Below are 26,074 nucleotides of genomic sequence, written 5' to 3' on the forward strand. Positions count from 1 at the left end.
ATCACATGGAGTCAAAATTTTGGATAGGAATAATTGACAAGTTAGACAAAATCAGTAAAGCCAACTGAATCATGGGAACCTCCTTTTGAGTGATAGAGACGGACTTTCTCTGCCAGGTCAATTATCAATGCAACACCGAGGGCAGAGACCCAAGACTGTGGTTCTAACCCCAAATTATGGGAATTCCCACATGAAGATTCGAAGAAAGCTAGGAATCCAATCTCTGCCCTTTATTCCACCCAGAAGCCATATGCCGACGGCCTTTGGCAGGCTGATAGAAGAAGGGCGCTGCTGTCCAGGTGGATGGAAGGCTTGCTTGTTCTGGGTGTTCTGAGGTAACAGACATTTCCACATGGCCTGCATGTCCACTGATGGCTACACAGGCTGCTGGTGGAAGTGATGCTGCTGTCATCCACTGTGGTGCTGGCCCTTCTGAAGTCCTTTCCCTTTTTCTGCTGTGGCTTAAGTTATTACCAGGAATGGGGAAAGATGGCCACCTCCCTTTTTTGGAGGGGGGCTGAGGGGGCTTAAGTGCTGAGATGGAGGGACAGAGAGGGGTGAGAGAAGTAGAGAAAGGCTACCAGCCCAAAGGAGGCTGAGAGCTGTGCCACTGGGCCTGAGACACCTAGCAGACCTGTGAGCAGGAGGCTGAGAAGCTCAGAAGCTCCAGCCCAGTCCCCTAAAGACAGAGAAGTGAGGCAGAGCCACCTGGCCCCTCACCTAGGAGATAGAATTCAGGCACCGAGTGAAGAGACAGCTGCCTTCTCTACCCTCCAGCAGTCTCTGACAGCTTGCCCATCATAGAAACCAGTGGCCAGGCAGGCAGGATCTATTGCTGGGATATCATGGCGAGTGCCCAGTCCAAGAAAGCTACTGTGACGTCCTGTAGGCAGAGCCAGGTCCATCGGGCAGCTTCACCAAACTGTGTCTTAATGCAGTCCCAGGTCACTTCTCCTCTATGAGAAAAGCAGAATATTTGAGAGGGCTGGGGGGCATGTGTGTTGTCACAGGGCTGCAGCTTAAACTCATAACCCTCACCCTAGTGTGGCTGTGACAAGATGAATGGTGTACCCTTGTCCCCAGGGACCAGAAGTGGGGTCACCAGAGAACCTGTAGAGTCTGGAGTGTAAGTCTTACCTGCAGGCCTGGTGGCAGTGCTCCTGGGCTCGGGCTAGGGCTGCAAGCAGCAGGTGCCACAATGGCAGTAGCACACTGTGGTAGAAAAGCAGCAGCAGATCCTTCAAGGAGTGCAAGAGCTGGTGCAGGGCCTCAGGGAGCTGGACCTGCAGCAGGACCACGGAGAGTGGCTGGGACAAGATGCCCAGGGCAATAGGATTCTGCCTATGCAGGATTGCTCCCTCCCAAGAACTCTGTCTCTGGGAGGATGGGTCCTTTTCTGACTCCTGATCTCCAGCTTACCCTCTGCAAGAAGCCAGCAAGGCTGTCACCAAAATAGGCAAGGTAAGAGGCACAGTGGGCAGAAAGGAAGCTAACGGTGGCATCAGTGTGCGTCCAGGCCAGCTGCAAACTGGGCTGTATCACAGCAAGCAGGTGGGAGCCATAGGCTGGCAATGTCTCCTGCAGCCAGCTGTAGAGAAAGTGGAGGACAGAGGCACAGTGAGCTTTCCCAGGACAACTTGCTCACCAAAGAACAGCCAAAAAAGGGAGGACGGGAATATTAATTACTTCCCACTGTCTGGGCCTGTCCAGACCACCAGCACCACCCTGCCCTCTTTGGCAGTAGCTCACCTGTAGCTTTGAATGCTGCAAGAGTAGAGCTTGGCACACAGGTGCTGGCCAACAGGCAAGAAACCAGATGATCGAAGCAACCAGCCAGTGAGGGAGGCTGCAAAGGAAGCCTTTGGTGAGCTGGGAGAGCAGGGGTAAGGGCTTGGAAGACAGACATTCTAAATGTGTTTAGGTCCTGGGGCAGGCACAGGGAGGCAGTGGGGTGGTTTCATGTGCTCTAGGGTCTAACTAGACAGGTTTGGAGGGAGATTTGCAGGCTGAGTACCTTCTGCTGGGTCAAGAACAGAAAGAATGGGACATTGGGTGGAGTCTTGGACTTAGAGGTCAGAAAACCTCAGGTTTGAATATCTGCCTTTTACATGTTGCAACCTTTTTTTTTTTTTTTTTTTTTTTTTTTTTTTTTTTTTTAAAAACTACATTTACTAATTTACTTAGTGCATATATGTACATATGCCACAGCATGGATGTGCAGGACTTGGACTTGTGTTGACTTCTACCATGTGTACCTGTGGATGGAACTCAGCTTGTCATACTTGGTAGCAAGCCTGTGGGACCACTTAGTTATCTTTCTGTTCCTGCTAGCTATGATCTTAATCTGTGGCTAAATCTTTCTTTGTCCTCAGGAGTTAAAATGAGAAAATGTGTTTAGGTGCTGTAAATTTGTAACCATGTGTCTCCTGCAGAGTGTCACTCCAATCTGAAGGGAATGCCCAGTCTACCTACAACAGAGGAGAAAGTGTTTGACTGTGGCACTGAGATCTCATCTGGACAAGGTGGGGTTTGGAGGTATTACACAAAACTCTGTGCCCCACCACCACACTCTCTTCCCAGACCACCAAGCACTACTTACCCTGGAAGGAGCCATGTGACCGAAAGTCATGGCAAAGGAATCCTACTGCAAAGACCAGAAGTAACAGGAGTAGCCGGGCCCAGGGTGGCCGAGGACCCCGTGCCTGTTGCAACAAGCCCTGGCAGCAGAGAGAGGACAGTGGTCAGAGGGGGAAGGCTTGGTCTCTGCTTCCTAGTGCAAGCCCCAAGCTAGGCCTACACATAAGCTTGAGGTAGTGGGGGATTCACAGATAGGCAGGACAGGGATGTGACCCAAGTCCAACCCAGGGTGTGCCAAGACAGATGCAGGACAGGGCATGGCTGGGAGATTGGGTATCACACCTTGCAGGCTGCATCACAGGTGACAACATGCTCATTGCCACCACTGCCCTTCTTTAGAAGCTCCTGGTTGGCAAGCTTGAAGGACTGAATGGTTTCTTGCAAAGACTTCCGTGCCTACAGAATACCAAGAGATGAGTTGAGAATGTGAGCCCCGGCCTATGACAGGATCCTGAGGCCCCATCTTGCTTCATGCTCAGTGTCAAAGGCACAGGAAAGGGAGGACAGAGGGCAAGGGGCACAAAGTGAGAAACTAGACAAGCCCTGGCCCCCCACATCCTCTGGGCTCCTCACCTTCTTGGGAATCCGCTCCCAGGACTTGAGCAAGTGTTCCAACAGCAGGCTGTGGAGAAGCATGCTTCTTTCAGTCAGCAGCCCAATGGGCCTGCTTCCCCACCTCTGCCTACCAAGATCCTGGGTTCTCAGTGTTCAAAGACCTCCACCCACAGTCATTCCTTAAGGGCCACCCCAGGCACGTCCTCACTCAAATGGACAGATGTGAGCCTGGAGAACACTGACCAGTGTTTCTGCTATGACACACCAGCCCTAGTCTGGAAAGTATACACTAGGAGGCTTCTCTGTGTTGAGCAGAGCGGGTGACCCCACCCCCACCTGCCTGGACTGTGACAGGTGCTTGGGGTATAGCTGTCTCCAGACGCTGGTGCTGAGGGGGTCCACAGTCAGGCACTGGGTCAGGCTGCCTAGAAGCTGCATAGGACAAAAGAGAGAGAATGCTGGGGCTTCTGGAAACAACATGTCTACCAAGAAGGGTGGGAAATATGGTCAAGACGCTTGAGAAGCTGCTATGCGGTTCTGAGCTGCAGCCTTGTCTACAAGGGACAGGCCACTGCTGACCACCCTCCCACCTCTCAGGCCCACACTCCCATGGGAAAGCCCAAGTGAGTGGGGCGGGTGGCCGTGGGAGTAAGCTGCAGCTGTGCTCTGGGCAAGGAAAGACTTTTTACCTCTCTCTTCATCTCAGCAGGACAGCTAGGGGTGGCTCTGGACAGGAACGAAGGGAAGTAGGTGTGCAGGGTGGATTCTGGCTTGGCCCCAAACGCCAGCACCTTCAGTCGGGGGAAGAGCTGGCACAGCTGTTCCTGCAGGCTAGGGGAGGAGGGCCCGGCTCAGACTGTAAATGGACCTGTGACACTTGAGCTCATCCCCGGCCTGAAGGGACAGTCACTAAGTGTCTTGGGATGGTTCTGAGTCTTTGTACACAGAAGAACCTTGCAAAGTTTGCCTCCCTAAAGCCTGCCCAATGCTACACTAAAAAGAAAAACTGTCACATTCAAAGACATATATAATTTCTGGGTCTCACAGGCCCCTTGAAATCTCCTGTTTAAATTTCCATTTGTGAATCTAGGGCTTCAGGGGACAGGGGATATAAATGTGACTCGATTTTGTGCTGGGAACTCTCCCCTGTATGCATGCTCCAAAGTAGTCCTACCTGGGGGTTAGGGAGTTGTTGGGCATATAGGCAAAGTCTAGAAGTGGGAAGAAGTCCTTGGGACCAATCATGCCAAAGCCTTTGGTGAGGTTAGGATGCATCCTAGAGAAAGAAGACACAGGTTTGTTGGAAGCCACTCTGATGCTCCAGCCATGAACTCGGCTCAGCCAGTATACAGGGAGAAGGGCATAAACTCTACCCCAGCCCCAGCCCTCAATGGCTCCCTCCCTTTCCTTCCTCACCATCACACTCGGAGGTGGGAGGAGCTGGTCCTGATTTTCCTCGCATCTATGGAGACCAGGATCATGACATCCCATTTTGCCGAAACAGCCTCTTGTGGACACCCTGGGCCTTCCCCTCGCTGTCCCCCCATTACTCACAGGAGCAGCCGGTCCAGGTATGCGATGGCAAAGGGAGACAAAGACTTGATGCCCAGCACAGGCAGCATGATCCCCAGCCACACTGTAGAGTCAAAAGTCAGCAAGTCTCAGGCTCATGCACAGAGGCCATCAGAGAAGAGACCAATCCATTCTTCTCTATCTGTTACCTTTCAGTCCCTCGGTGAGGTTGGCAAAACCTGCTTGTCCCAGGGCCCACATGATGGTCAGGCACTTTGCTGGTCGGCTCTGGTGGGACCTCAGAAGCTCTAGGAACTGAGGAGATGGGTAGAAAAGGCAGGTTATAGGTCAGCACACCAGCACTACAGATCCTAGTGGGAAGATTATAGGTGGGAAAGGTGCCAAGAACAGTGAAACCTTATGGTGGTATACTTTTCCCCCACTCTCCTCAAGCTGGCTGACCAGTTCCAGGAAAGCTATGGAACCTCTCTATGGCACAGCCTTCTGTAACACAATGTATGGGTCACCCCTAAACAACGGAGACACACAGTTAACGGTATTATGCGTTATTCCTTTCCACAGCCAAATCTAACAATGTAGATTCTGCCTGGTTTCCCTAGTCCTACCCCTGGAGTCCCCAGCACTACCCAGGGCTCACCTTGCCCAGGTTTGAGGTGACAATCTTGGGCCTGTCTTGTAGAATGGCCTGAATACAGATGCGGTACCCATGTAGTGACTCCCCTAGAGAGACATATGTTCTCAAAGTTACTCATATGACTTGGTACCTCACACTTTTTTTTCCACCTGTGAGCCCAAGCCCCAATCTCCTCCTCCTCCCTCTTCTCCCAAAAAGGTTTTTGGAGATTAGCACATTTCTTGTTAAGGAGTGGGCTCTCCAGACGGTCATCCTTCATAGGGCTCTCTTACCTGGTGTCTTATCCAACTCTTGCAGCATGGTGAACAGACAGTGATCGAAAAAGAGCTCCACAGACCCTGCAGCTTTGGTCAGGAGCCCTTGGATGATCCCACGCAGCTCTTGGCTCACGAGGCTGTAGGGATAATCTGGGGCCATTGGCCTCTGTGAGTGCTAAGATGAGATACCTTTGCATCAAGGCTGGCTTTCTCTACCCCAAGGAGACCCAGCCACATGTCTGAATCACGACAGTAGAGGCATGGGGCTCTGGGGAACACCCACCCTTTTGGAAAGTCCCTGGCCTTATCTGAGCTGAGGGGTGGGGGACTTACCATGTGGATACTGGCTCAGAGTGGGCTCAATCCGTGGAGTCTGGAGCTTGTAGTTGAGATAGCTGGCCAGGTCCTTCAGCCATACAGAGGGGTTCCCAGTGAACACACTCTGGCTCTTGTCCAGTTCCTTCTTCAGAGCTGCCACATCCAGCTGTCAGGGAGAGACTTCTACAGTGAGTTGTAAGGGGAAGGAAAGTGGCTGAAGAAGGTTTTTGTATGTGAATGCTATGATTTTGCCACAACCAGATCCTAAGAAAGTATGGGGCAGGACAGCTGAGAATGTTGATCTTCATGCCACACACTTGTAGGCCCTTGATATGTTCAAGGGCAAGGACAAAGGGCAAGATGGGAAGTGAAAGATCACTGCTTCTGGGAGACAGAGAACCCACACCAGCTCTCCCATCACCCCCATCTTGTTCTGGGGTTCCCATCACTTGTCTCACCCACTTTTCTTACAAACACCCCACTCCCTTTCTATTCAAAGTGCAAACATTCTGTCCCCTGGGATTTTCATCTTTGCTAGAACGCCTCTCATCTGAGTGCCCCTAAACCCCACATTTCCTCTGCACCACAAGCCTAGGCACACTTACAGCTTTCAGTGCGTCCTCCAGGCTTCGGAATAGGCCCTGCTTCTGGTTTTGGCTAGTGACAGCTGTCACCTTCTTTGGTTGCTTCTTGTTTCCTGGTTTCTTAGACTCCACAACAGGGGGTGGAACTTGTTCTTTATTCTGCCGCTTCATGATTTTCTCAAAGCCCCGCTCATAGAGAGTGCTTGTGGTCTGGATTGGAGCTGGAATGAAGAAAGGCAGAAAACAGCACATGACCCTTAAGACCCCAGGACTCAGAACAGCAGTCCCTTTTCTGCAGGGGTAGCTAAGTCATTTACAGTGAGATGCTGTCCTAAGCTCCTCCTTCCTTGGAAGCTTAAAGAACACAGCAAAGAGCCCTCCTGGTGGCTGATTTCAATCACCACCAACAGGTCCCTGGCTCTTCCAGTTCTTTATCAGATAAGTCAAAAGTATGCAGGAGCTAAGCCAGACCCGGGTACAGAGGGTGGGCTTGAATGGTTCTGGCTGCTAGTCTGTGAGGGCAGGATTTTTCCAGCACGTTCCCACTTACAATTCTTGTTGGTTCTGAAATGACAACGCTATACTCAACAAGTGGCAAGCTTTCTCCCCTCCTCTGGAGACTATGGGACAGGTGACACTGAGATTAACTCCTGGTTGGCGTGTGTGTCCCAGTGCTGGGCTTCTCATCCACCCCTCCCAGACCTGCTGGTTACTTGAGAAGGGGCACTGTGTGGGATCCCGGATGCCTCTGCCCAGTCGCTCAGACAACCCGGCCAACGAGGGCCGGGACAGCTGAGAGGGTTGTGTGCAAAGGCCTGAACAGATGGAGATGGGAACTCCATTCTCCTCCGACTAGAGAGTCTGCTTCGCTGGGCCTCCACTTCCTGACCTATGCAGAGAGGACGGCCACCACTCCCTGTGCTATCAGCCGGGGTAGCCGGGGTAGCCGGGGTAGCCGGGGTTCGGCGGATCCGCTTTCGGCTTCCACCGCTGCTCCGCCGCGCCCCTGCCCCACAGGCCCAGGTGGGCGGCGGCGGGTACTCACAGCTCAGGTCGTATTTCCACACTCCGTTCGCCTCTCCGAGTGCTCGGCGGTCACTACCGCCGACGCCTCGTCCACCGCCGCTTGCTCCAGGTCGCCGGCCCTTCTTCACCACCTCCCAGCCCCCGCTGCCCGCTGCCCTGGCCGCCATGACTTCGGCTCCGCCACCTCCCGGCCTTCCAGCCGCACGGCCTTCGCGCGGTGCCACGTAGCCGCTGCGGCCACCGCAAGGCAGGCTGGGACTCGTAGTCCGTCCGCGCCACCGCGCGGCGGGTCTGGGGTATGGCGGCGGCGGCCAGGCCCCGCCCCCGCGGCGCAAAAGTCCTTAGGCGTGGGCTCGGCTCTGTACAGCTTGGAAATGGGACTAGTCCCGTTTTTGTCTTGTCCTCGCTCCTCCCCCTCCTTTGGGTTTTTTGAGACAGGCTTTCTCTGTGCAGCTCTGGCTGTCGTGGAACTCTCTATAGACCAAGTTGGCCTCGAACTCAGAGGTCCACCTGCCTCTACCTCCCGATTGCTGGGATTAAACACATTCTTACAGGACTTGCAGTTCAGCTGTGGGAGGAATGAAGCCCTAGGAGGATAAGGGAAGGGTTCCTGAAACAGGTGGCAGTTGAGGTGGCTCCTAGGAAGGAAGGATTTTCATTGGTTGGGGATCACAGCTAGTGGAGATTACTTCTCTTGTACGGCTTTATTAATTTAGGCAAAGGTCTAGGGTGGTAAAACTAGAAGTAACTCAGCATGACGGGATTTGATAGGATTGGGAAAGGATCTTGGTTGCCAAATCTGGACTTTATTCTGTAGACCTTCGAAAACAGTGGAAAGGTGACATGGCCCTTAAAAAAAAACAGAGCGTGGAACTGTGTGAAGGATGGGCCGCAAAGAGGTACAGGCAGCAGGTAAGGGATGGCCAATGCTTGCAGTTCCTTGTGGGGTCCTCTGTCCCCTTTAGGCCTGAGCATGGCTGGCTATCTCAGGGAGCTCTGATATGTAATGTCTCTGGGCTGAATACCAATCTCTTCATTTCTCAGATCACTGATTACCTCAGACACAAACAATGCTCCTTTTGTTCAGTCCCTGCTGTGACATGTATGGTCATAGGAGAGGCCCTATTTGGGGAAGATAGAACTGGGTTTCCCACAGCAGCTTCAGGTGATCATCAGCGAGCACCCACACGTGTGCACACACCACACATAGATACACATACATAAATAAAAAATAAGTATTTGAAAAAGAGTCTGAATTCTAACCAAGGTTTCTACCACCTTGAGCAAGCCTTATCCATGGTCTAGGTCAGTGGTTCTCAACCTTCCCAATATTGTGGCCCTTAACATGTTTGGTGATTCCCCAACCATAAAACTTTTGTTGCTATTTCATAATTGTAATTTTGCTGTTATGAATCATAATGTAAATATCTGTGTTTTCTGTTGGTCTTAGGCGATACCTGTGGTAGGGTCATTTGACCCCCAAAGGAGTCATGACCCACAGGTTGAGAACCACTGGTCTCAGCAGTTCCCAAGGGGCTCACATCGCTTCCATATTCTTAGTCTTTATTGGGCTTCCGGGGCCTTGGCTATCATGGCTTTTTAGGAAACACACTCCAGGAGTGTGGGGCCGTGTGGACAGCATGGAAGTGTTTCTGAGTCCTTCTTCCCATTATACCTTGCTCTACACTTGGGGGCTGGGACGAGACCTGAGTGTCTGTATACTTGCTCTGGTTTTCACCCCCAGTGTGCACACATGCACACATATTCACAAACATTAAAGAAAAGAGGAACCATATAGACACTGCTGTCCTCTGGGCCCAGGCTTGTTTGTGGCACGGTTGCTGGGAGGTGTGAACAGTTTGACAAGCATTTAGTCCAGCCTTCAGGAGACTGGGACAAAACATTGCTTGACCAAGGACACCCCCGTCACCCCACAGACACTTTCTGGGCTGCAGACCTCCTTCTTCCTCCCATGGGTCCCCTGTTGTGGTGAGACCACTCCAAATCCTAGCTGGAGTAACTGTCTTGTAGCAAGCCACCATCTGGTGGGTCTGTGTGCTTGACTGCAGCAAGACAAGCCATGCTACTGCAACCATCACTTCTACTGGACGGTGTTTGCTAGAACTGGCTCAGTTCCTGGCAAGGACAAGGACTGAGTACACATAAACACAGTTTTCTCATCGTCTAGTTTTGTCTGTGCCTTATGCTGTCTGAGCTTTAGTGACCTCTGGCGCTTTAACACTAAGTAGTGCTCTGAGTCCAGGCTTGTGTCACTTCTGCTCTAGACAGAAGAACTGTATGAAACTGCTTGGTAGGGGTGTGTATAGAGAGGTGCTTTTGTCATCCACTGGCCTGTAAGGCATCCCTAATAAACTCACATTACACACCAAGATAATATGAGTATAATAATAATAATAAATACAATAATGACAATACAAGTAACTCATTACTCATCAACTGAAAAAGTCACATAAAACCTGCTTCAAGAGCGGTCACCAGCCTTGGTAGTTGGGTCTAGGTCAGAGCCTAGTGTCAGTGGTGGCTTCTAATAATGTGAGAATGTGCTGCATGGTGGATGGGAATGTGCTCTGAACCCTGGCTGTGGCTCTGTCGAGGGAAAGATGGCAAGAACTTTTACCACACAAATTTATTTAAATAAAAGTGAACACATTTGCAGGCTAGTGCCCTAGGGGCAAAGGTGGGGAGGTGGGAGAATGGGGGACAGACAGAAAATGGGGGCCAGGCAGAGTCTGTGTGGTATAACCAGGCTGCAGGAGGGAGTGGATAGGGAGCCTTGGGGCAGTGCTGGGCTTTGGTGCTGAGGCAGGGGCTTTGGGTGGGTAAACCCAGTGCCAGGAGGTCATTTCTATCCCTCACATGCTCCCTTCTCTCCCTGGACTCACAGCACTGCCTCCTCAGCTCCCCTGCCCCCCACCCTCACACTAGCTGTCCCCTCAACTACCAAGAGAGAAGTCAAGAGACAAAATAAATAAGAATTGATGAGTCCTGCCCCAGTCTTGGCTAGAGGGAAGGGGAGCCAAGCCAGGAAGACTTCCCCAAGCCCTGCTGTCAGCCCTGGAAAAGAACAGGTAAAGTGCAAGGACAATCCAGTAAGTAAAAATATACCAATGACTTTGTCAAATATACAGCTGCTGGCTGTCAGGGGAGCAGGTGGCTGGCTTGTGGGTGACAGAGGCACCCTGGAAAGTGTTGGCCAACACAGCATAGAGACAACGGAAATAAATAGGAGTGGGGAGTGGACAGGGGTCCTGGAAGTCCCCTGGGCCAGTGCCACTTGAGGGACCCAGTCAGGGCCTCATCCTCTCACCTGCCCCAACCTCCCAAACCCCACTTGCCCAGCTCCCAGTGCTGCGGCACTGATACAAAGCACCCGGCTGGCTGACTGGCTGTAAGGAAAGGACTTATAATGTGGGGTGGGCATGGGGTGGGGGCAGGGAAGCCACAGTCAGTCAGGACTGCTGCCCTCAGTACTCGTCCTGGTCTTCCTGTTGGTGTTCTTCAATCTCATCGTCCTCAGGGGGTGCAAATCCCTCCTGGTGGGGGGGTGGGGGGTGGAGAGAAACAGTAAGCCAGCTGGCCAAGCTGAGGGATAAAGTTCCACACACGGTCTAAGTGGCCAGGGGTTCAGAGGTCTAGTTGCTTTCCAGTCTGGCAGAGTAGTGGGAGGGAGGTGAGGAGGGGCTCACCTCGGTGGCATAGAGAATGCCAATGATGCCTGAGATGACAGGGCTGTTTTCGCTTTCATGTTCCTGGCAGATCAGCTCGATGTCACGCAATTTGCTGAAATAGAAGTCTCTTTCTTTCTCCAGCCCATCCACCGTCAGCTTCAAGTCCAGCAGCTGCTTGGGCAGAAAGAAATGTTTACACCAGATGTTCCTGCCCACCTTCCTCTTGTCCCTAGCACCAACTACCATTTCCCATCCCACTCACTTGCTGGTTGAGCTCAAGAATCTGGGCATCAGCCTCATGACCACCATTTCGGGCTGATGGGGGATTCTTCCGGAGGATGCAGGGTGGAGCCACGTTGCTGAGTCGGCCAGAGGTCTGCATATTCTTGGGGCCTGTGGGGGACGTCCTCTGCGGAACTGTCCAGAGGACAAGAGTCAGATGAGGTGACACAGCATATGAGAGCCTGGTATGAGGACCATGCAACAGGCAGGCACTCTCCCTCAGGAAGAGCATTTACAGCTAGGCCTCAAGCCTCAGCCACATGTGACACTGCAGCCACTGGACAGCCCTTTGGCAAGCCTGGGAGCGTAAGTGCCACAGGAAGCTAAAAGAAAGGTCATCTCAGTATTGGGACCTGAAGAGAGCTGACCTGAGGGAGGGATGCGGGATACTGGGATGGTGAATTTGATGAAGTAGAGCTGGGAGGGTTCAGGGCCTTCTGTACTGACAGATGAGACCCAGGAGAGCAATCGATGCAGTCTGTCCTAGCAGAAGCCAAAGCCCACCCTCAGTGAAACTCAGCCCCACCCCTCCAGCTGCCTCTCAGTTTGGGTTCTGTTTCCCCCTGCTGGGCTGGACCGGTATCTGCGCAGTGGTGGAGGACTCAGGCTCCTCCCTAGCACAGCCTGCATGCTGTGGCTACTTGCTCTTCAGCGACTGCCCCTCCCTAGACAGCAGTTGCTTCTAATGCAAAGCAAGCAGTTCGGTGGGGGCAGGCCCAGGCAGGACAGCAGCGCGAACGGAGGAGGTGGCTCTGCTATGACGGGTCAGATGAGGGTGGGAGCTGCTCCCCTCTTTCCTGCCACAGCCTTGCTGTCACCACAGGCCTTATTGCTTCTCTCACTGCTCCTAGCAACCCAGCAAGGTATCAATTCTGGAAACTTATCTCTGGGCTATGGGATTTTGGAACAGATAAAGGCAGGATTGAGTTTGGCAAACTCCTGCTTTTGGGTATCCAGTGGGCAGGGATACATAAGGGGCTTGGATACAGGCTGCAGGCACTCAGCCTGATGGATCCACATAGTGGAGCCGTGCCCCATCCAGCTTGAGGCAAACAAGCTAGCTCATGTTATGCAACAAAGCATCCTGGGTCTCAGCAAGCTGCCACCATACCTGGTGCAGGTGGCTCCCCTCTTGGAACAACTTTTGCGGCCCTCTCACCCCAAATGGGACTCCCCATCTAGGTAAGCAGCAGGTGATGTCATCTGAACTCCGTGATAACAGTCTCCTCCAGGCTGGCAGGGCTGGGCCGGTGGCCCAGGGGGCACTCCTGGCTGGATAGCCCTGCCGGCCCAGCCCCCCAAACTCCCTCCACCAGCTTGGGCATGTTACCTGCTGTGCCAATGAGTTTCTTGGATTTGTTGAAGATCTGATCACCTGGGTTAGGAGGTGGTGCTACGTCCTGGCCCTGCCGCGCCAGCAGAGGGTTGTAATCCTTTCCATCATAGTTTGCGTCAAAGAATTTCTTAAACCACTGAATAAACTCAAAATTATCTTGGAATTTTCCTTTCACTAATTTCTCTACAGGAATGATCTGAAATAGACCACATAAGCAGATCATTTTAACCACCTGCTGTGTTGGACTGCCTTCCACTGTGAGCACAGGAAAGCCAGCCCCTAGGCCACAACATCGTCTACCTTCTCCATCTGCACCCCCTCCCATGGCACCAGAGGAGACAAGCAGGCTGGCAGGCCCCACCAGGGAGGAACTCAGGGACATTCCTTTCCTACAGGCACAGGAAAAATTGTGTGGGAGGTGACCCTGCTGCCTGTGTGTGAACTGGAGGCCCAGGATACACACAGGCAGGGTAGTTAAACTGATATGTTGTGGGGCCTCTGAAGAGATATGGCAGGGGTAATGCACAGAGCCTCAACATCTGGATTGGGGCGGGTCCATGGAGAAGAAAGGGAAGTGTTGTCTCAGTGGGATCTAGGGGGTTAAGAGCATTCCCTGTGTCTTGAGCTGGGTGGACAGCATTCATTTTGGGGGTCAGGGGTAGAAAGGCATGTGGTAGAATGAACCGAGCAGCCCTTGTCACCCTGGCTGGTGGGTCATCTTCTTCCCCAGATACACAGCTCCTCATGGACCCCAGGGGTACAGACACCTACTTTGTCGACACCCATCTTCTTGAAAGCTGCTTGCAGCACCTTGAAGTTGTGGATGTATTCGTGTTCTAGTTTGGCCTGGAACTTGACCTTCCTCAGGTGTACACAACCAGGGAAGAGCATGTCCATGAATTGGCAGTAGGCTGCCCCTGTGAAGAGGCATGGCTGCTGAAGGGCACTCAGCCACCACCCAGGCCCTGCTGCTCTACTCCCCAAGGCCTGGTCCCTTTCCTTTGTCCTACAGCTAGGGCCAGCCCAACTGTGATGTTAGATTTGTTTAGATTCCCCTTGGCATTACAAGAATATCCATGATTACTAGTATTTATCTGTTGGTGGCACTAAGGATTGGACCCAGGGCACTGCAAATACGGAACAGGTGCTATGCTACTGAGCTACATACCCAGCTCCCAGATGGTTACTTATTGATCCAAACCATGTAACAATGCCATTCCAAGCACGTCAGCATGTAGGTTATCCCTATAGCTACCTGACATAGACAGGTGATGGCATCTCTCTGACTGGATGGGAAAACTGCCATCCACAAGGGCTGCAGCAGAGAACAGAGAATTGGACCCAGAGTGGCTCCAGGGGACCCTGTGCTGTTAACTCCTGGCTTCACTGTCTGTCCTGGCTCTGCTCACCTAGGAATGCCCCACCTGCTCTCTACTTTTCCAGCCTTTGTTTCCTGATTTCAACTCTAAGCATTGTAGGCATCACATGCTCTTTCTCTCCATGTTAATTACAAGTCACATGAGCCTTTCCCTCCTTTCCCTTGGGCCACCCACCCCCTGTTGTAGCCACCTACCTGAACAGAGCTGTTCGATCTTGGTATAGTTGAGGTGCAGGGAGTCATTGACCCATGCAAGCATATCATGGCGACTCAGATTCTCACTGGTCACAGATGTGGAGTACACATTGACGGCCATACCCCAGCTGCAAAGAAAGAAAAGAGATGTCATCAGCATGAGGGCTTGGAGCTGTTCTCCAGCCTGGCCGGGCCCTAGGGACATAAGAAGCATCCCTTTATACCAGTCTTGCAATCCAGTAGACATGTTAACTAGTGTCTATTATAGCGAGGCACACTAGTATATGATACACACACACACACACACACACACACACACACACACACACACACACACACACATATATATATATATATATATATATATATATATATATATATACACACACACACACCTAGTGCCTACCCTACTAGACACACCAGGAGCCAGTGAGTGATACAAAGTTTACTAAGTTTCTACCTTTAGGAGACAGGCAAACCTAAGCACAGTGAGATGAGCTCCTGATGAACACAGGAAATTCAAGGATGGAAGAAATGTATATGTGTGTGTGTGTGTGTGTGTGTGTGTGTGTGTGTGTGTGTGTGTGTGTGATCTCTTTGGCTGGGCAGGGTTGTGAAGGCTCAGAACAGAGATGGGAAGAGTAGGGATTTTTCTGGACAGACCAAGGAACAGGGTGAAGGGGCCCAGTAGCCCAAGAACTGGCAAGAACAAAGGCATAGCTCATTTCAAGAGCTCTGAGTTGCTAAGCAGGCCCGGGGCATAGGTTTTTGTGTTGAGGCATGATGCAATGAGATTAGCAGGGACAGATCTGGAAGGTTTTGTTTACCCCTGGGAAATTCTATTTGGTCAATGTGAAGTCACCAGGAGATTTTAAATAGACAGTAAACTGATCAGATTTATGTCCTAAAGCCAATTAACCATAGCTTTACTTCTGCTTTTACATTCCCTATTCCTATGGCCAGTGATCTGCCAGATGAGCCACAGGCAACTAAGTTCCATGTCTCCAGAACTATCTCAGAAAACATCTTTTAGTATTTATAGTTTCAGGGAATACAAGCACCAGCCCCAAGTCAGTCTCCTTATAAGCCTGTGAGCTAGCCCATCAACTCTCTCTTCTGCCTCATTCCCCAGCTCCCCCTCCTCAGTGGTCCAGCCTCTTCCCTCCCTCTGACTTTTCTCATAGTTTTCTGGCAGCCACAGCTACCGGGAACCTCCCGCCAAGCCTTCTGGCCTCCAGCCCTTCTCCCACATCCACTCCAACACCCCTGAATTTATCTAACAGCAGGCCTGGACACCCACACCCCAACTTCAAGCCAGCAGTGGTAAATAAGGCACCCAGGGATGAATGTGTCTTGCAAACTTGAACTGTTCAGCAGTGGTAATGTTGGAAACGTCTGAGAGTTAACGCTTTGCATAGACCACTTGGGATTCCTGAAGACTTTTTTTCCTCCATTCATACAAATGGTGCTGAACAGAGGCATCCAGGCCCTTCCAGGAGGCAGGATGAGCACCTCGCTACCTGCCCCCACAAACACACACACATGTCAGGTATCAGTTGTACTTTGTCGTTGCTAAGAGGGAACAATTTCTTATACCTTGGTCTTTTTCGGAAATGGAAAAACAAGTGAGATAAAACCACTCTATGTCCTAAGAATTCAAGAGCTCCTATTTCTAGAATGAAGAATATTTTTCCAGGCTTCTTTGTTAATTTTTTTGAGACGGGTTTCTCTGTGTAGCCCTGACTGCTCTTGAACTAGCTCTATTGACTAGGCTGACCTCAAACTCACAGAAATCCACTTGCCTCTGCCTCCTGAGTGCTGGAATTAAAGGCGTGTGCCAACATCCCCAGCTATTTTTCTAAGTTTAATGTGCAGTGTCTTTGTGAAGGAAGACTATACTTCCCCAATTCCTAGTACCCTGTAAGCAGCCACCCCCTCCCACAATCACCCCAACTTGATATGTACTGCCGTGCAAGGACTAGCGTTTCTAATGAGACGGTGTCCACATGGCCCCAGTGCTGTGGGGAGGGAAGACATGTAGTGACCGGTCAGAGAGTAAGTGAATGGACTTCGGGATTGGGGACAGAATGCCAAAGAAGGACGAGTAGAGAGATGCCTCTGGCTCCTAGCTGAGAAAACTTAGAAGGTTGGAGAAATAGCTCTGTTTAGGAGTAGCACAAGTGGTAGAAAGGGGTTCCCACTAAAATAGCATTTCCAGAGCTAGAGATGTAGCTCAGTTGGTAGAGTGTCTGCCTAGCATACACGAAGCCCAGGGTTCGAGCTGCATAAAAATGGATGTGGTAGCATGTGACCGGGTGTTGTCTTTGTTCACACTAAACCTGGAGAAATCCCCATCACGAGCTAGACCTGCTCAGTCAGAATCTGACTTTGATGGAGTCACTCACTCGAGGTCAGGCAGGTATGTCAAGTCCTACAGTAGAACAGGGCTCAGGGCAGCTTTGTCTGGGCTGGCTCCCCTCATGCTTCCGTCCCTGACCCTAAGCATCGAGACCTAACAGAACCTTGTGACATGCATCTTTAACTTAAATGAACCTTTCTTTTGGCATAAAAACCACTAAAGAAAAATCCTGTAGTTTATTTCTAGTTTTCTCTCTTTTTAAAAAAATAAGCCCTGTCCTTCATTGTCTAGGGAAAGGGAGCCCCAGTGGGGCTCAGAAGCCAAGAAAAACAAAAATTATTTTCTTGGGACTTTCTAACGACTCAGGACCTGGCAATTTCAGAGGTTTCTCAGGATAATTTTGACTGAGTTTGAGCCCACTGCCCTGTGCCTGACCCCCAAACTGAACACTAGTTGTGTTCCTATGCCTGACTCCCCCACCAGGAAGTGCCTGCGAGCATGGTCTGCCACTCGGAGGAAAGGAAAGTTAGGGATTGAGATCACCTTCTCACACCCTTCCTCAGTGTCTTCCGTCACTCTCTGGCTCCGGCCCCAGCTCCACTCCTTGGGTCTGGTGTCAGCACCCTCTACAGAGGACTTTCTTAGAAGCTCGCTATGGGAAACTGTGGCACCCTAGACAAAACTAACAATGAAGTCCTTGCACTCGCAAAATCATCAGTGTGCCTACCTCTTCTTGGCATCTGCTCAGGGCCAGGCTGTGTGATTTACCTCTGGATTCCATGCTACTTCTTGGTGAGCAGTAAAGGTCTAACTACATTAGAGGAAGGAGTTTCTGAGCCTCTAAGAGAGTCCCTGAAGCACCAGCAGGAGTGGTGAACAGTGTGGGTGGATGCCAAGCTTTTCAAGAGGCAGAGTGGGAAAGAGTCAAGGATGACATTTTATTTCTGTATGTTATGGACTGTGAGGATTAAAAACCTACCCTGCACTCAGGCAGACAAACTAACAGTAGAATCAAATGCCCCAATGTGTGGTAAAAACAAAAGCACTACAGAAAGTCAAGAGAGGCACGTAATTCAGAGACAGGTGAACCAAATGGACCCCCACGTGAGGGTGGTCAGATTCTGTGTGTGTTTGCTGGGATGGGTGTAGTGCAAATGAGCCTTTCCTATCTGGGACTCATTTCTCCAGGAGGTCCCTGAGTTCATTAGGGAAGACGACTCTGGTCCACTGACACTCTGAGACAGGCAGGCCTGAAAGGGTTTGGCCTTGTGGGGCAGTATTTTCTTTTCTTTTCTTTCCTTTCCTTTCCTTTCCTTTCTTTCTTTCTTTCTTTCTTTCTTTCTTTCTTTCTTTCTTTCTTTCTTTCTTTTTTTTTTTTTTTTGAGACAGGGTTTCTCTGTGTAGCTTTGGAGCCTATCCTGGCACTCGCTCTGGAGACCCTGCTGGCCTCGAACTCACAGAGATCTGCCTGCCTCTGCCTCCCGAGTGCTGGGATTAAAGGCGTGCACCAATGCCCCGAGTGGGGCAGTTCTTGTTCTTAGTTTTGCCCTGGGAATTCTTCAGCCAAATTAGGGATTTTGGCTGTGTAGTGGGTGAGCCTTTCGAGGGCTGATCATTCACATAAGCAGAGGCAATGCTTCCACTCATCAGTCTATGACCTTCAAAAGGGTCTTCTAGCCCGAGGGAGGCCTGGGCTTCTATGGAACCAGACCTGCTGAAAGTTTAGGCCCACTTGCATGCATTCCAGAGGCTCCTCACTAGAAGAAGCCAAGCATGTATATACATGAGCCTGTGTATCTGTTTATATTATATATAATCTGTTTGTATTATATATACACACTATCTAACTCTGTCTCTCCATCCACACACCTACCCACCCATCCATTCATCCACACACACATCCATCCATCCACACATCCACCCATCCATCTACTCATCTACCCACCCACCCACCCACCCATCCACCCATCCATCCATCCATTATACACACATTAAAAAAATAAAACTCCGATGATTCTGCTGTATAGCTGCACAGCCCTTATCTTAGCAATGGCATAGGCTAGGACAGTGGGATTTATTTATTTTTGCCACTTCTCTTGAGGGAAAATGTTAGTCCCCTCCTCCCTGGTATCAAGAAAAATCTCTAGTTTCCCTAGCGTTTAAGATACAACTGCTCTCAGGAGTCACCAAGAGCTACATGACTACTTTTAAAATGCCCAGGTTTCCCCAGCTTGGTCAGACACCTCCCACACTGTCAGTGCCCAGCGATGGGGGCACATTTCTTGTATTTCTCAAGAATCTGAATCAGAGTCCTTGAGAGGCAACGGTACTTGTAAGGAGGGGGTTGAAAAACAAAACAAAACAAAACAAAACCAAACCTGGATCCTTTAGCGGCCGAGTAACCAATCATGCCATTTCCCCCATTGGCCTTTGTAGGAGAGCAGCCAATTCCAGAACCAGAGGGGTTCTTGCAGGTGGGGTGCTCTCTGCCCTGGCTGGGTCCATCTTGGTTTAGGAGGACTCATCTGATGGGTCCAGTGAGCATCTACTACACACCTCCTGTAGTGCCATAAAGAAGCCAATCTTTTTAGCCCTGGTTAGACTGGGTGGGTGGGAAGGGGGAGCAAGTAAGTGCCCTTTTAGTTTTCCTGTCCTGACTCTGGCCCTGTGCATAGAAACAGACATACCAGCAGGTGGCACCCAAGTCCTTGAACTGCCTCTCCCTAGTTCATTTCATTTCATTTCAGTTCAGAGACAGATACACACACACACACACACACACACACACCACAACACACACACACACACACACACACGCAGAGAGAGAGAGAGAGAGAGAGAGAGAGACAGAGAGAGAGAGAGAGAGAGAGAGAGAGAGACAGAGAGACAGAGAGACAGAGAGACAGAGAGAGAGAGACACAGAGACACACACAGAGAGACACACACAGAGAGAGATTCTGTAACTTAATCTGGGTTTCTCTTCCCCCTAAAGAAGTCAATTTCCATCCAAATCTGGTGACAACATAGATGGGGTTAAAGTGGTTAAAGTGGGTCCCCCCCCCCTCAGAGCCAGGTCAGCTGGAGTGGCCTAAGCATGGATTACACTCTGAGATTCTGGGCTGACTTCCCTTCTCCTAAAGCCTCATGTTAAATTCATCAACTGAGGAGCCAACTGCTGGAGCAAAAGTGTATAAAGTTCTGGTGCAAATATTTGGTTCCCATTGGAGCAGCTGCCTGAATGGCAGCACAGTCACAGTCTGCAAACTTTTTATTTCTGGGAGAGGATGGTAGGAAACCTCCTAGGGACTAGACCAGCAGGGTCTTCTAATGTCTTCATCTTTCTGCCACTTTTCTTGTCAAAGGTGACTGTCTCGAGAAACATCCTCTGATGGGGTAACAACGTGTTTCCTTCCAGGTTAGCTAGGGACTCTAGGGTCAGATCCAGATGTGGTCTTGGGGAAAGCCCACTTTCGAGGGCCTTGACTCCTGCTACCAGCTCTAGTCAGGAAGGAAAGAGCTAGAATGTGATCCTGTGACTTTGCTAAGTTATTGCCTGAGCCAGGGTCCTCAGGGTCTGGGTGTCCACAGCTCTGGAGAGGAGGGGAGTGGCTGCTTATTCTGCCTTGAAACATGGCTACCAACAGCAAATCCCACCCCCCTGCACCCCCAGAGACAGGGTTTCCCTGTGTAAAAGTGCTGGCTGTTCTGGAACTCACTCTGCAGACCAGGCTGGTCTTGAACTGCCTGGCCTCCAAGAGCAAATCTTGATATCATGTGGTCAGAGGGGTTTGGTTCAGTGGATAAAGGCCCTTGCTGCCATGCCTGATAACCTGAGTTTTATAACCTGGGACCCACATGAACTGAAGTCATCCCCTGACTTCCACACATGGACTATAGTGCACACTTGCACACACGCGCCCCCCCCCCCCCCGCACACACACATGCACACACGCGCGCACACACACAGGCACACACACAAATAATTCTTTTAAAAGGTTTCTGCAGATCCCCAGTTCCTTCTCAGATGCCCTGGTCTCCCTTTCTGGCACTTCTACTCCCAAATCACAAAGATAGTATGTCTAAAGACCTCTGAGGTCTCACATTTTAATGTTTAATTGCCTTATCACTATCCTAACTATGCTTCATTTTGGCCATTTTTAAATCTTTAGTAGTCACCTACACATGGCTCTAAGACAATCTAGGGGCTCCAGTCTTCTCTAATCTCCAGGGATTCCTTTAACTTAGGTTCAGCTTTGTTCTGGATGGTTCTGGAGAATTCACTGTAGGTTCCAGCCATGATCTCTGCTTAGTGTAGCTATGAACAACTACACACAGCTTCTACCCCCACAGTTTGGGACTGACATGCCATAATGCCAAATCCAAAAACTTTGTTGAAAGATCCCTGGCTTTCTAGTCAGACCACCCAGGTTCAAAACCTATTCTATTTTAGGCCTCACTTTTCCTTATTTATAAAATGGGCGGTTCCACCAAGATGGAGCTGTTGAGGGCTAAGTGAACTGTGTACGTACCAAGCACCAGTACTGCCCAGTGTTTGCTAAGTGTCACTGGTACTACTGGGAAGACAAGAGTCTGAGAGTCTCTTCAGAGCAGGTACTTGGCACACAGCTACTGTCAAGTTTCAGGGATCCTAACAGTGGTTCAGAAGATATCTCAGAACTGTTGTTCGCCCTTCTGCCTGGGATAGATAACCACCAGGGCCTCTGACATAATCCCCTCCAAGTTTCCCCATATAGCTGCCTTTTGTTGCTGTTGCTGAGAATGGGTCTCACTATATAGCCCTGGCTGGCCTAGAACTCACTATGTAGATCAGGCTGGCTTTGAACTCACAGAGATCCTCCTGCCTCTGTCTCCCAAGTGCTCAGATCAAATGCGTGTGCCACCAGGCCCAGCTTCACATATCTGCTTTCTGATGGTATCCTACCTTGAAGGAAAACTGGAACAGAGGCTGTGAGACCTGAGAAGGGAGAACTCTGTGGATCCTGCCAAAATGTCTCCACTCCTGACATGGGGCTATGCCCATTGTCCCTGGGCTACCCCTTCCTGCCAAGCCCAGGGGGCTGAAGTCGCCTGTCAGGAATCACTGCAGAATTGCCACTCCTTCCCCGTTTGGTTCATACACTCATGCTATTCTGGGGATACATGGAGGCAATATGTGACAGCAGGGATAGAGGGCTCTGAGGGGCTGACAGACACAGAAGGTTCTGCCAGCGGGTCACAAAGCCCTGGCATGCCTAGCCAATCACCTTCTTCTCATGGCTGAGTGAAGATCTGACTCACAGAGAGGCTCAGTGGCAGAAGCCTGCATTAGCCAAAGCAGAAGTGGGAAGGTGAGTGGCTTAAGGGTCTGCCAGGGGACACACATGCACCCACTCTGGCAGACCCAGCATAGGATCTGAATGGTAGCAGAGGCACACAGGGAGCAGGACTTCTTCAGGAGTCTGTCCTCACAACTCTCCTAAAGAGCAGAGCTCTTTCCCCACCTATGGGCCTTGCTGAGGTCTCGGTGCTAGGTAACAGGTCTGTCATGACAAATAGGATTTGAATTCTTACAGAGGTTTCCATCGGCTGGCCACTGCCAAGGGACAGGTGTCTTTGGGGCAGTCACAGTGAGTCTGATCTATCTGACCATAACTTAAAGGGTTAAGGGAGAGCTAGGCATGCAGAGACAGCTCTCATTGCTAAAGGATCCCTTTTAGTAAGGCCCATTTGGTGGGCAGGGAGAAATGCAACCATTTCTTCTAAAGGCCTTCTCTGGATATCTTTTTTTTTTTTCTTTTTTTTCTGAGACAGGGTTTCTCTGTGTAGCTCTGGCTGTCCTGAAACTTGCTCTATAGACCAGGCTGGCTTGGAATTCAGAGATCTGCCTGTCTCTGCCTCCAGAGTGCTGGGATTAAATGAATTAGAGGTGTGTATCACCACATCAGGCCACTTTCTTAATTTTTTGAGACTAGGTCTTCTTAAATTTTATGTGGATGAATGTTTTGAATGTACGTAAATCTGTGTACCATGTGCATGCCTGGAGCTAGAGGAGACCAGTTTCTTTGGAACTAGAGTTACAGTCTGTTGTGAGTCACCATGTCAATTCTGGGAAGTGAACTGGGGTCCTCTGCAAGAGCAGCAAATGCTCTTAACTACTGAACCATCTCTCCAGTCCCTTTAACACCTTTTAAGCAAACAAAACTCCATGGAACCATCATCAAACCAAGACTCCTGGAGGCTGTGGTGATGCAGTGAGGATGTGATGCAGTGAGGGTGTGGTGCAGTGAGGGTGTGGTGCAGTGAGGATGTGGTGCAGTGAGGATGTGTTGCAGTGAGGATGTGTTTGCAGTGAGGATGTGATGCAGTGAGGATGTGATGCTGTGAGGATGTGGTGCAGTGAGGATGGGTGCAGTGAGGATGTGATGCAGTGAGGATGTGATGCAGTGAGGATGTGGTGCAGTGAGGATGTGGTGCAGTGAGGATGTGTTGCAGTGAGGATGTGGTGCTGTGAGGATGTGGTGCAGTGAAGATGTGATGCAGTGAGGATGTGTTGCAGTGAGGATGTGTTGCAGTGAGGATGTGGCGCAGTGAGGATGTGGCGCAGTGAGGATGTGGTGCAGTGAGCGTGTGGCGCAGTGAGGAAGTGGTGCAGTGAGGATGTGATGCAGTGAGGATGTGATGCAGTGAGGATGTGATGCAGTGAGGATGTGGTGCAGTGAGGATGTGGTGCTGTGAGGATGTGGTGCAGTGAAGATGTGATGCAGTGAGGATGTGTTGCAGTGAGGATGTGTTGCAGTGAGGATGTGGCGCAGTGAGGATGTGGCGCAGTGAGGATGTGGTGCAGTGAGCGTGTGGCGCAGTGAGGAAGTGGTGCAGTGAGGATGTGATGCAGTGAGGATGTGATGCAGTGAGGGTGTGGCGCAGTGAGGATGTGATGCAGTGAGGGTGTGGTGCAGTGAGGATGTGGTGCAGTGAGGATGTGGTGCAGTGAGGGTCTGGCGCTGTGAGGATGTGGTGCAGTGAGGATGTGGTGCAGTGAGGATGTGGTGCAGTGAGGATGTGGTGCAGTGAGGGTCTGGTGCTGTGAGGATGTGGTGCAGTGAGGGTGTGATGCAGTGAGGGTGTGATGCAGTGAGGATGTGGTGCAGTGAGGATGTGATTCAGTCAGGATGTGACGCAGTGAGGATGTGGTGCAATGAGGATGTGGTGCAGTGAGGGTGTGATGCAGTGAGGGTGTGGTGCAGTGAGGATGTGATGCAGTGAGGGTGTGGCGCAGTGAGGGTGTGGCGCAGTGAGGATGTGATGCAGTGAGGGTGTGGTGCAGTGAGGATGTGGCGCAGTGAGGATGTGATTCAGTCAGGATGTGACGCAGTGAGGATGTGACGCAGTGAGGATGTGATGCAGTGAGGGTGTGGCGCAGTGAGGGTGTGGCACAGTGAGGGTGTGATACAGTGAGGGTGTGATGCAGTGAGGGTGTGGTGCAGTGAGGATGTGGCGCAGTGAGGGTGTGGTGCAGTGAGGATGTGTGCAGCAAGAAATGCATCTTCCTGCCTGGCCAGCCAGGGCAAGAGGCTCAGTTTTTATGACTGAAGAACCAGACTTGTGACAACTTGTGGGGATGGTTGGAGGAGACACTGCTATGAGGACCAAAGGCTACCTCACCTTGGGGGCTGAGCAACTCAGAATTGTCAACATCTTCAACTCCATTCCTTATTTCCTGACTCAGGGTCCTGAGCAGGCAGAGAGCAGGACACGCTTGGCTTTCGGCTCTCTGCTGCCTGGCTGCCAAGGCTCTCGCCAGGAAAACAGAGGGGTGTCTTGGGAGCTGGGCATCCTTCTCTTCCTTCAGCTAGTGTGGGCCTAGGACCCTGGATGCAACAGCTGCTAAGTGTGACTGCCCTAAGTGGTAAGAGAGGTATGACTAGGAAACAGGGTTCAGATGGCAGAGGAGGGGTGCAGAAGATGGTTTTTGTTCTTGGTTTTGTGTTCACTCCAAGGAAGTGCTGCTGGCTACAGGAGAGAGGAAATGCCAGCTTGGCATCTGGTTATACATATTGTACGGAGCCTTGAGACTCTCAGCATAGACTTAAGTCTTTTCTCCAGCAGCAGATGACAACGTTCCCCAGGTTACTCAGAGAAGGATGTCAGGATGGTTCCAGAGAAGGACCTGGCCACATTCCAGGAGTGTCTTTCCCCCTAGCATGTTCAGGGGAACAGATAGCTGGCCCACTGTGGATGGCCCGAGGACAGGGAATGGGGCTGCAGGAGCTTCTGGGACATGTTGGGAAGAGAACATTCCCGTTTCCAAAGCCCTATTGGGTCTGGCATCTCTTCTGTGGCTCTCCAGGCTCCCAAAGCCTGTCCATGTTTCTGGGGACAGACACAAACCATGTTATTTTATGTTCTTTTAAAACCACATTCAGGCTAAGTGTGCCAAGGTGATCGCACAGCAAAGTCGAATGACCTGAGTTCAATACTTGGGACCCAGATGATAGAAGGAGAGAACCACCTTTTCTAAATTATCCTCTGATTTCTACATACACCATGGCACACGTGTGCATGAAAACACACACACACACACACACACACACACACACACACACACACACACACACACAAAGCAGGACTACATCTCTTCTGGTCTGAAGCTTATTGTGGTCATGTAGGACAGTGTTCTGCTAAGTTCTTGGCCTTCTCCAAAGTGCTGGATTTTATGAATTAATTAGTATGTTTCCTCTGGCCCTAGGCCCAATCCTTCCCCCATTCAGTGTCCCCTTGGCATCCCTTCCAGTTTTATCCCCTTGCCCTGTTGACAGAATACAGACTGCTCACTTATCCTCCAGCCTTTCTACCGGCCTGTCTGCCATAGAGCTGTCCAGAGCAAACTTCAGGTTCTGTGTTGTCTGATTCTCCATGAACCCAGCACTCCACCCTCCCTGCCCACTTTATGGGATTAATCCCAGATGGAGGCAGATCCCGCCTTAATCCCAGAAGGCCTGCTTACCTTCCTATAGCCTCTCTTCTGGCCTATCACAGGCTCTGAAATGCCTACTGGGAGCACCACTCATGTAGGTCAGAGCAGTTCTCCCCTGAAGGCTTTAATCACCAACTAAGCTCTGCATATGAGGAAATGAAGGCCCTGGATTCAAGAGCCCATGTTCATGATCAGCCACTGGCAAAGTAAAGTTAGGCTGAGCTCAAGCCTCCTGACCCCAGAGCAGCTCCTTCCAGCACCGTCACACTGCTGGAAGCGAGGGTTGAGTTTGTATAGCTGCAGTGCAGAGTGCTACA

The 26,074-nt window shown here is 50.9% G+C and overlaps 2 protein-coding genes across 3 annotated transcripts in view; both read right to left on the bottom strand.

Moving 5' to 3' along the window:
• Positions 1-209: 209 nt before the first annotated feature.
• Tmem214 (transmembrane protein 214) lies at positions 210-7,758 on the bottom strand. Its single transcript, XM_027424512.2, has 17 exons — positions 7,564-7,758; positions 6,540-6,739; positions 5,950-6,100; positions 5,632-5,766; positions 5,363-5,445; positions 4,914-5,019; positions 4,747-4,828; positions 4,367-4,468; positions 3,882-4,023; positions 3,533-3,624; positions 3,211-3,259; positions 2,920-3,033; positions 2,600-2,717; positions 1,750-1,846; positions 1,420-1,588; positions 1,138-1,283; positions 210-956 (listed from the first exon to the last, which is right to left on the bottom strand). Exons 1-17 carry the CDS (start codon positions 7,709-7,711, stop codon positions 830-832), a joined length of 2,061 nt encoding a protein of 686 aa, XP_027280313.1. The 5' UTR covers positions 7,712-7,758; the 3' UTR covers positions 210-829.
• Positions 7,759-10,173: 2,415 nt separating this feature from the next.
• Positions 10,174-26,074, bottom strand: part of Mapre3 (microtubule associated protein RP/EB family member 3) — a 49,865-nt gene continuing 33,964 nt past the window's right edge. The window contains exons 2-7 of one of the 2 annotated variants that reach the window (XM_027424514.2): positions 14,425-14,552; positions 13,623-13,768; positions 12,891-13,047; positions 11,496-11,650; positions 11,252-11,404; positions 10,174-11,098 (exon numbers count right to left, since the gene is read on the bottom strand). In XM_027424514.2, the coding sequence (XP_027280315.1) occupies positions 11,030-11,098; positions 11,252-11,404; positions 11,496-11,650; positions 12,891-13,047; positions 13,623-13,768; positions 14,425-14,545 (801 nt within the window). In that variant the 5' untranslated portion in view covers positions 14,546-14,552 and the 3' untranslated portion in view covers positions 10,174-11,029. Of the gene's footprint in view, positions 11,099-11,251; positions 11,405-11,495; positions 11,651-12,845; positions 13,048-13,622; positions 13,769-14,424; positions 14,553-26,074 lie in introns of both variants that reach the window. The other variant, XM_027424513.2, reaches the window with a different exon arrangement.

This window comes from Cricetulus griseus, chromosome 7 (genome assembly GCF_003668045.3).
Source record: "Cricetulus griseus strain 17A/GY chromosome 7, alternate assembly CriGri-PICRH-1.0, whole genome shotgun sequence".
NCBI lineage: Eukaryota > Metazoa > Chordata > Mammalia > Rodentia > Cricetidae > Cricetulus > Cricetulus griseus.

What these genes read in the sequence shown, in the direction of transcription:
- Tmem214 (XM_027424512.2), bottom strand. Translation starts at nt 7,711, where the DNA reads ATGGCGGCCAGGGCAGCGGGCAGCGGGGGCTGGGAGGTGGTGAAGAAG. An exon ending in TCTGAGCCAGTATCCACATG is followed by an intron (nt 5,767 to 5,949) that starts GTAAGTCCCCCA and finishes CAATGGCCCCAG; the next exon opens with ATTATCCCTACAGCCTCGTG. An exon ending in GGGAGCGGATTCCCAAGAAG is followed by an intron (nt 3,034 to 3,210) that starts GTGAGGAGCCCA and finishes GGTATTCTGTAG; the next exon opens with GCACGGAAGTCTTTGCAAGA.